Here is a 10,793-nt window from a genome sequence, read left to right as displayed (position 1 = left end):
GAGAGAGAGAGAGAGAGAGAGAGAGAGAGAGAGATCCACTCATCACCAGGGGCAAAGTATATATCAGAAATGCCCCAATGACTCACCTCCTCCAGCCACAACCAACCTGCCTACAGTTATCACCCAGTTAATCCCTATCAGTGGGTTAATGCACTGATTAGGTTGAGGCTCTCACAATCCAATCATTTCACCTCTTAACTTTATTGCATGGTCTCATGCATGTGCTTTTGGGGGACACCTCATATCTAAACCACAATAGTTGTCCTCCTCTTTTCTGTTCTACAAACCCCATCATCCAAATTCCATCTCCTTTCAGATCTTCCACCTTCATCTCTCTTCTCATTCATCTGCTCCCTGCCAGGAGAACAAGTGAATTTCTGTCAACATAAAAAGAACACTCCCTCCATCCTGAAGGCACTCTGAAAAGAATGTACTTGCCCCAGCCCAATATACTTTTAATTGCCTCTTACAGAAATGAGAACACAGGTAAGTGCAATGAAAAAGAAACCCAGAGCAAGGAATCGATAATGTGGCTGACAAAACACCCTCAAAGAAATCTGCTTCTTTGAACACATTTGGTAACAGGCTTACGTGAATCGAAGCAAGTTCATCATTCCGACCAGAACACTGGAAAAAGAAAAAGGGGCAACCATAAGACAAAGATGGGATAGCTTTTTTTTTCCGATCACAAAATAGACAGGGCAGAATTCACTTTGTCAAAACCAGATACTTGGATAAAGGAGGAAGGAGCAAGACCATGTTACAGATGAATGAATGGAAAACCAGAGAAGATGCCTGTGGAAGGGCAGCGAGGGGAGGGCCAAAGATGAAGCTCAGCTTTGAAAGGATGTGACAGGAAGATACAAGGGAAGGAGCACACTGAGCTGCCTCAAAGAACAGACGAAGCATCCTCGTCATTACAATGCCGCACAATGCTAACTGGGCTTTCAACTTTTCAAAGTCTTCTCATATCTGAGATTCCATTTTTATCCTCACAGTAACCTGAGGGGGGGGGGTGGTGGTAGGAAGGCATCTTGGGTGAGAGAAAACAAGGAAAAAAGTAGATGAAGCAAAAGTGAAAACACGTGTTGGTTCCTTTGGAAAGGAGGTGATGAGGAAAGAGAGAGAGAATAAAGGTAAAAATTAAAGCCCTGTTAAAGGATTAATTGGAGGATGAAGGAGAAAAAGCAGAGAGGGTGGATGGGGGTAGATTTCACCTGAAAACAAAGACCCCAAAAAAGTGATGGAATTTCCTTCTTCTCCTCCCCTCCCCTCCTCACCATTGTTCAGGAAAGAAAATCCCAGAGAAGACCAGGTTGTGCAAAGGGGCCAGAAAAGTATAGATGATTTACCAAGGATGAGACTATGGACTTCAGGAGCTTGGGAGACTCCCAGCTTCATCTGTGCATGGGAACATGAAGATTTGGAGTGGGGAGTGGAATGAAGACAATGGAACAAATCTTTAGTCTGATTTTTGACCTCTACCCAACCTTAAAGACTGTTGTAGTAAGACAAAGGACTAGAGAAACGAGAGAGGTAAGAACATAAATACTCAAAGATAGGAAAGGATGCCAAGGATTTCAAGAATCTAAATGGTAGAATACAATGGACTGTCTGATATTTCAGACTCTGCACAAACAAAGCAAAGACACAGTGAGTTTATTTAATATACTGGGGCTAGGGGAGATTGGGGAAAAGCATTGGTGTCAAACATGAGGATTCCAAGCCCGAGAACAGAGACTCACTGGGCAAGCTGATTAGATTCAGGATGTGGGAAACACGTGTCCCCAGAATATGTGTTCTAAATGGATGAATTAGAAAATAAATCATACCATGAAGAGGGCAGGAGGGAGAGGGGCACAGGTGTCTAAGTAATCTCTGGCTGATGAACAGCAATACTGCTTCTAGAAATATGCATGGAGATTATGCCAAGGGCAAGCCGGAGATAATGTATTCAGAGACAAATAAGCAATATGGATCAGGGAGGGGTCAGTTTGCCTGACTGACAGAAAGCTTCAAACTACATGATGGAATAGTTAGAGGTCAACTGGCTAGGAACACTAGGAAATTGCTCATAAACACAGTATATAAAAGCCTCCAGGAGGAAAAACACTGAATAAAAATGAGGAAACTAGGTTTATCTCTATAAAAGGAGCAAAGCTTCCAGTGGACAGAAGGAATGCAGAACACTCTGCAAGACTGAGAGTCAGGAATAACTTAGCTATGACCATAGTTCTTATGACAGTCCTTCATTTATCTGTTAATTCATTCCCCAAATACTTACTGAGTGCATCTGTGGTAGTTTCACAAGTAGGCTCTGGTAAAGAGACGATGTGCAAGATGTCAAGGTCCCTGACCTCAAAGATGTTAGTGACAAGCAGGCAAGCGTAAAGTAAAATTATCCAAGAATAATTAAATTAGAATTGTATTAAATGCCCTGGTGCAAATATATAGAGTGCTATAAGAATGTATAATTGGGAAGCAAATCGTCTTGCAGGGAGGAGGTCAGGAGAGGCTGATCTTTGCAGGATGAATAGGCATTGGACTGTCGAGAATATTTCAGATAAAAGGAACCATTTGTGCAAATGTCCTAGTTCAGGAAGGCTCAGGGTATGACTGAGGATCTAAAACAGTCAGGTGGCTGGCGTAGAATGAGCATGGGGGAAGGTAAGACCTAAGGCTGGACAGAAAGGACAGTCTGTAAATGCCACATAGATCATGTTAATGATACTGGACTTAACCTTTAGAACAATGGAATTCCACTGGAAAATTTTAAGTACAGAGTGATATGATCAGATTTGAAGTTTAGCAGGACGACTCTGATGGAAGGGTTCAGAGGATTGCAGGAGAACAGAGATGAGTTAGGAGGCTATTCTGATAATCCAGGTTGAGAGATCATGGTGATTCAGACTAGAATCTAAATGAAAATAGAAACAATTGAATGGATTGGAGACACATTTAGTAGGTTGAATCAATAGGACAAAATGTGGTGAGAGTGGAGGAGGTTTGTTTAAGAGGATTAACTGACAACTTGGTGAATAATGGTGGCATTTACCAAAATCATAGAGTAAAATATCTGGAGCTAAAATGACATGCCAAGAGTTGAGTGGATGAATGGAACGGACCCACACCCAGACACTCATGAAATTTTAGGACACAGGTAAAGAGATGATCCCAAAGTTTCCAGGGAATAAAAATGGGTCACTAACCAAAAAAACAAGAGAATATCATTGTATTGGCAAATGACCACTCATGAACAAATTGGCTTTTAGAAGACAACAGAGTCACACATCCAAAGTTCTGAGTAGAAATCATTTGGAACTCGAAAAACTATCAAACAATTATTTGGGCTAAATGGAAGCATTTTTAGATACACAAGAATTTGGAAATTTTACTTCTTATGATTCTTGTCTGATGAGATGGAAAATAGGAAATAAAATATGTGGGATATAAAGACAGTAGAACTAATACTGAATACCAAGAAAATAAGTCCCAGGATGTCAACTTCGTAGGAGACTGAAATATAACTTATCAATATTATTATAGGCTTGTCAATGGGCTCTAGGAAGAGTATGTTCAAGAATAAAATGGATTCCTTTCAATGTATAGAATGAATAAGAAGTCAGTGTAAATGGTAAATGGAACTTTTTTCCCCCCAAGAAAATAAAAGGCAATTTGCAATTCCAGGGGAAAGAAAAAAACTAGAAGCTATCAAAGAAGATGATCATTTACATATGAAGCAAACTGAAATTTTACATGATTTTAAACCTCTACACTAGGAACATTCTTCTTTGAAGACACCTAGAGATTATGATATGGAATCAAAAAGAAGGGGATGTGATCCTAGTCATTACTTGCCTCTGCAGCAGGTAATATGTTTGTATTCATTAGGATACATGTGCTATTTATTGGTTTTAAAATTTAAAAATTAACCCTTAGACCAGATATGCATAAAATTATTCATGGTAACAGGAGAATGAATATGAATTTGTTCTTGATTGTGTAAAAATAAAGGCATGGCTAACACAAGTTAGAAAATGGAAACCTTAGCTCATAGACAGGGAAGTCAAGAGAAATTACCTGAAATTCATGGCACAAGAAATTAAAATTTTAACTAACAGTACTTAGGTTACAATATATTCAATAGAGGAATTAAACATTTTAATATAGAGATCTCAATTTGGGAGGTGTTTACCAATAGATGGTATAATTTAGATGAAATGAAAAAAGTTCTAGAAAGGAGAAAATTACTGAAACTTGATCAAGGTGAAATGGGAAATCTGAATAGACACATAACTGGAAAAGAGATTGAACTAATAATTTAAAAACTTCAGAAAAGCTCAGGACCAGATGGCTTAACCACTGAATTCATAAAAATTAATACTTATGCTATGATTTGGATATATTTTGGGTATCTTCCCAGGGTCCCTGTGATTGGGGGCTTAGTCCCTTGGTGGTATTAGGATATGCTGTGGAGTCTTTAAGAGGTGTGGACTAGTGGGGGATTCTTGTGTCATTGAGGGTATGGCCCAAGAAAGGGATTATCTTGTGTTTTTCTTGAGTTCTGAGAGAACTGTTACGTAAGCAACAAGTTCCGTCCCGCCCTCCCTCTCTGTTTCCTCTCTTTCTCTGTGATTCTCCCGATATATGGCCCTGCCATCCACCATTAGGCCTTTGCCAGAACCTGCACTGTGCTATTTGGAATTTCAGCCTCCAAAACTATGAGCTAAATCAACATTTTTTCTTTATGAAGCTAACTGCCTCAAGTATTTTTGTTGTAGTGACAAAAAGCTGATGCCAATCTTTCACAAAATCTTTTAAGACGAAAAAAAAAAAAAAAAGGAAGGGAACACTATGAAACTCATTCTGCTATATAGACTCCTAGGATTATTCTGATATTAAAGTCAGACAAACACATACTATGGAAAGGAAAAAATAGGTCAATATCCCTTATGAATCTCCATGTCAATATCTTCACTGGGGATGTTGGCACACATCTGTAATCCCAGCAGTTCAGGAGGCTAAGGCAGGAGGATCACCAAGTTTGAGGTCAGCCTCAGCAACTTGGTGAGATCCTGGCTCAAAATAAAAAAAATAAAAAGGGCTGGGGATATAGTTTAGTGGTAAAGTACCCCTGGGTTCAGTCCTCAGTACTGAATATATATAACCCAAATATATCCTCAACAGAAGATTAGAAAATGGAGTTCAGAAATATATAAGAAAATTTATGTACTAGGACCAGTTGGAATCCTAGGAATTTAAATTTCATTAATTTTTTAAAAAATAATGAATACAATACACTATTATGTTAGCTGTTTATCACTGTGACAAAATACCTGAGAAAATCATTGAGAGGAAGGAAGATTTATTTTGGCCCATGGTTTCAATCCATGGTCACTTGTCCACATCATTTTGGCCATTTGGTGAGGCAGAGACCGTTTAGTGCTCACCTAATGGTATTCAGGAAGCAGAGACACAGAGAGAGGCAGGGGACAAATAATACCTTTGAAGGCATGTCCCCAGTGATTTGCCTTTTTAAACTAGGACCCGCCTCTGAAAGTTTTTATTACTTCCCAATAGTACCACCAGTAGGAGAACAAACCTTCAATACATGAGCCTTGGGCGACATTCCAGATCAAAACTATAACAGCCCAATTAATAGAATCAATAAAAGATATATTATCACTGTACAGTAATCAAATGCTTACAGGAGAAGCATTTGACAATTTTTAACACCTTTTCACCATATGAGGAAATAAACTCAACAAACTAGAACTTGAAGGCAACTTCTCTAATCCAATATGGGACTTCTGCCAAGAACCCACACAGCTAACGTCAGACTTAACGGTGAAGACTAAATTTTTTCCTCTAAGATCAGTGACAAGAATATCAAAATTTGCCACTCCCATTTAACATTGTACAGGAAATTCTAGCCAGAGAAATCAAGAAAACAAAACAAAAATCAACCAACCAAACAAAAAGGCTTCCAGACTGGAAAAAAGAAATAGCAGAACTCTCTGTACATATAGGTGACATGACAGTGCATCTGGAAAATCCTAGGGAATCCACTAATAATAATACTAGGGCTAATAAACAAGTTTGGCAATTTTTTAGGCTAAAACTTTACTAGCAGTGAAACTGGAGTGGAGGAAACCATTTCATTTACAATGGAATAAAAAGAAACTTAGAAATAAATTTAACAAAGGAAGTGCAAGACTTGTGCACTTAAGGCTACACAATATTGTTATAAAAACTGACTTAGAAAATTAAATAAATGGGAAGGCACTCTATGTTCATGGATCAAAACCCTAAGTATTGCTAAGGTGACAATTTTTCCAAAATTGACCTATGTGCCTAGTACAATCCCTGTTAAAATCTGAACTCTTTCTTTATTTAATTTTTGCCGAAACTGAAAAGCTAGTTTTACTATTTATATGGAAATATGAGAGACCTCACGTAGCCCAAATAATCTTGAAATAAAGAACAAAGCTGAAGGACTCATACTTCTTGATTTCAAACTTACTACAAAGTGACACATGGATCATGAGAATAGAATTAAAAGTCCAGAAATAAGTTTTTATATTTATGGTGAATTTAATTTTGTTAAGAGTTCTAGGACAATTCAATCATGAAAGAGTAGTCTTTTCTGTAAATGGCACAGGGGACAATTGGATATACGCATGCCATAGGGCAAAGCTGGACCTCTTCCTTACACCATATGCAAACATTAACTTGAAATGAATCATAGACCTAAATATAAATCTCTTAGAAGAAAACATGGGAGAACAAATCTTTGTGACTTTGGGTTGGGCAATAGTTTTTAAAATGCAATAATACCAAAGCACAATTGTCCAAAGAAAGAAATAAACTGGATTTCAACAAAATTAAAAATTTTGTGCTTAAACAAGTAAAATAAAGCTCCATAGAATGGGAGAAAATATTTGCAAATCTTATGTATGATAAAGACCTTGGATTCAACAATAGAAAGACAAATAACCAAGACTCTAAAGATGGACTAAGGATTTGGATAGATATTTCTCTAAAGAAGATATATAAATGTCCAATAAACACATGAAAAGATAATCAAAACCATTTGGGAAATGCAAATCCAAACTATAAGGAGCTGTACACTTCATACCCACTAAGTTAGGTAAAAGATGAACAATAACAAGTGTTAAAGCTGTGGAGAAACTGGATTCACATATCACTGGTGGGCATATAAAATTGTACAGCTGTTTTGGAAAACAGTTTTGAAGTTCCTCAAAAAGTTAAAACATAAAGTTACCATATGATGCAGCAGTTCTACTGTTAGGTATATACCCAGGAGAATTGAAAATATTTTTAATGCTTTTATTATAATTGAAAACACTTGTGCACACACAAAGTTGTATGTGGATGGTCACAGCAACATCATCCATGATAATGAAAAGATGAAACAGCCCAAATGCCCATCAACAGATGAATGCATAAATAAGATGCAGTATAGTCCTATAATGGAAGATTATCCAGCCACATGAAGAAAGTTCTGATACATGTTTTGACCTTGAAAAACTTTTGTGAGATGAAAGAAGCTAGTCATAGGAGAAGCATTTATTGTATGATTCCATGTATATGAAATGTCCAGAATAGGCATATATTAGACACAGAAAGTAAATTGATGGTTGACCAACTCTAGGGAGATGGTGGGATTCAACAGGGAGTGATTGCCAGCATATATAGCATTTATTTGGGGGAAAATAATATCTTTTCCAAATTTAGAATGTTGCACAGTTTTGTGAATATACTAAAATATTTTGAATTGCATACTTTATTTATTTATTTATGTGATGGGGTTCTTGCTGTGTTGCTCAAGCTAGCCTTGGATTTGTGATCCTCCTGCCTCAGCCTTCCTAGTAGTTGGGAATACAAGGGTGCACCACCATTGCTGGCTGAATTATACACTTTAAATGGGTGAATTGTGTATGAATTATGAATTATATCTCAGCAAAAGATGTTGAAAATTTTGGGAGAACAGATAGAGTCTTGGTGAGTAGTAGCATATCTCATTTGTATCTGTGGGATTTTAATTTATGGAGATAAGGGGACAATATCCACTGAAGGGATTTTTTTTATCACATTTTATCACATTTCCTGAAAGAAACATATTATACCATGCAGGGCCAAGTGGGGAAGTACTAAGTTTAGTCAGGAGGTAAAGGGAGCAAGGGGAAATCCAGGTCAGAGCCTTTATCAAGGTTTTCATAGGGAACACAAGGCAGGGCAGGGTAAGTAGATCAGGACTGGTTAATATGATTATTTCTGGTGAGCGTTGGGGCATCTGGACTGGCTCTATTTGTCTGGTACCTGACTGTGGGTTGGTGGAATACTGGGAAGGAATACTGGGCTTGGTGTGTGAGAGCTCACCAAGGATATGGGTGGACGTCTAGACTGGTTAGTTTGTACAGGAGAAGTGTGCTCTCAGGTGACCCCTTTCCTATCTGGAAGACCAACCTGGGAGCTTTGAGAGGGGCAGTCTCTCTCCCTGTCCACAAGGTCATTAATGTCATTGCATCAAGAAAGCAGAAAACAAAACAAAAGTAAAATAAAATGAAATAAAATAAAAATTAAAAAACTCATAAAGCTCTAATAAAAATATTTTAAAAAAATAAAAAAATAAGCTTAAAAAAGACAGTGTGGTCTGTATACCTACTGTGTGACACATGAGTGCCAACAGACACATGGAGTCTCAGATAACAATGGGAGCTAGATTCCTACTTCTCATCTCATGGAATAAATAGGTATCTAAAACTGATTAAATTTAGAAATGGCGACAAATGATCACTAGTATGAAATAGAAAAGTAACTCAGGAGGACTAAATTTAGAAATGGACAAAAACAGTGTCTGGAAGAAAGGACTTGGTATGGGGAAGGCTGGAGCTGTTTTTGTTTTTTTTTAAAATTCAATTTTATTATTCATTCTTTAAAAATACTGTGAGCAGGTGTTACTTGATTCTTTTTAAGAAACTGTGAAGGTCCATATTTAGTTAGTGAATAAGGAATAGTAATTCCTTCTTTCAATTATACAACTCATCCACTCTTTAGGACCAGGGTAGTTTTATCTCCCAAGGCATGTGCTGTATTTTCCTTTCATTACACAATGAATAAAAGACTGACTAGTCAGGAAGTTGTATTACATAGTCTGCATTTTTGTTTTATAAAAACTCATCAGGTCTTTATTTAACTCTGAAAAAAAATACAGTTTTGCTAGTTTTATAGTTTGTGTTAGTCATTCATTGGCTCACTCCTTAAATCATTGGCTCATGGTATCCTTGGGTTCTTCTTACGCAGATTCAACCAACCATGACTGAATATTAAAAAAAATTGTGTCTGCATTAAACATATACAGATTTTTTTGTTGTTCCCTAAACAATGTAACAACTATCTACATAGAATTGGGTATTATAAGTCATCTAGAGGGCTGAGGCTGTGGCTCTGAGATAGAGCGCTCACCTAGCAGGCGTGAGGCACTGGCTTCCATCCTCAGCACCACATAAAAGTAAAATAAAGATATTGTGTCCACCTATAACTAAAAAATAAATATAAAAAAATAAGACCTCATCTAGAGGTCATTGAAAGTATATGGGAGAAGGTGCATGGTTGCATGCATGCAAATACTACATCATGTTATATAAAGGACTTGAGCATCCACAGGTTTAGGTATCTGTAGGGGGTCCTGGAACCAATTCCCTAAAGATACCATGGATGAGTGTGTGTGTGGGGGGAGTGAGGGGGGGAGTACACCCATGACATCAAAAGCAGAATACTAAGCACTAGAGATCCAAGGTTGAAAATAAACCTTATTCACAAGGAGTGCTCACTCAGAGAGACACAAGTCACCAGGCAATGACAACGTGGCATTCATAGAGATAGGGTGCTCTAGAAATACATGGGAGGGGAGCCTACAACCTCAGGAATCAAATAGGACTTCTTGGAGGTGATGACGCTAAAGTCAACCCAGCAGGATAAGTAGACCTAGGCTAGGGAAGAGAATGTAGGAGGGGAAACAGCATATTTTGGAGAATGAAAAGTAATTGAATTTGGTGCAATAATGTAGACTGCAAAAGGAATAGGTAGGCAGAGGAACAGGCCCCTGAATATGTCCATTTTGCTCATCTCTGGAACCCACGAATATGTACTTCACATAGCAAAAAGAGTTCTACACATGTGAGTAAATTAAGGATTTCGAGATTCAGGAATTATCCTGGATTGTCTGGGGCCCAATGAAATTGGACCCTACATAGCACAGAGTGGGCTTTTCTCTCTGATGATGTTCTCTGGTTTTGCTTCAGCAATGACCTTGATTCTCTACTGTTTGCAAATGGAGAGTATTGCATAGTGAACCTTGAATCTGGAAAAGAGAATCCATAGACCCAAGAGTAAAGGGGGCTAGTGCAATGTTGGTTCCAAGAGGAGGTTTTCCTTACCTTGATTTTCCACATCTTTCAGTGGGTCCACTCCTGGGGACAGGATAAAAAACATTGGAGTGGCTGGTCCTGATTCTTCAAAGGAAGTTGCAAAATCTAGTGCTCTTCCCATTACGTATTTGCTTCCTAACTTCTCCTCAACAAAATCTCTGCCAGAAAGAAAGTATACACACATATAGTCAGAAAATGATAACATTTGAGAAATGGAAGCCTCTAGAAAAGAAAGAACATGCCCAGGGTTGTGGATTAGGTAGCTATAGAGCTAGGACTGGCTACAAGTCCACAACTTGTCAACACTTACAAACTGTGCTGCTAGTTGTAGGACAGCTC

The 10,793-nt window shown here is 37.9% G+C and overlaps 1 protein-coding gene across 5 annotated transcripts in view; it reads right to left on the bottom strand.

Moving 5' to 3' along the window:
* The window catches only part of Dnah9 (dynein axonemal heavy chain 9), a 334,407-nt gene that overhangs the window by 41,193 nt on the left and 282,421 nt on the right, over nt 1–10,793 (bottom strand). For all 5 annotated transcript variants that reach the window (XM_048798092.1, XM_015504497.2, XM_048798093.1 and 2 more), the window contains one exon: nt 10,464–10,612. In XM_048798092.1, coding sequence (XP_048654049.1) covers nt 10,464–10,612 — 149 coding nt within the window. The remainder of the gene's footprint in view (nt 1–10,463; nt 10,613–10,793) is intronic.

Source organism: Marmota marmota, unplaced genomic scaffold (assembly GCF_001458135.2).
Source record: "Marmota marmota marmota unplaced genomic scaffold, marMar, whole genome shotgun sequence".
Classification (NCBI taxonomy): domain Eukaryota; kingdom Metazoa; phylum Chordata; class Mammalia; order Rodentia; family Sciuridae; genus Marmota; species Marmota marmota.
The sequence above is the reverse complement of the archived record's forward strand: the minus strand, read 5'-3'. Positions and strand labels throughout refer to the sequence as shown.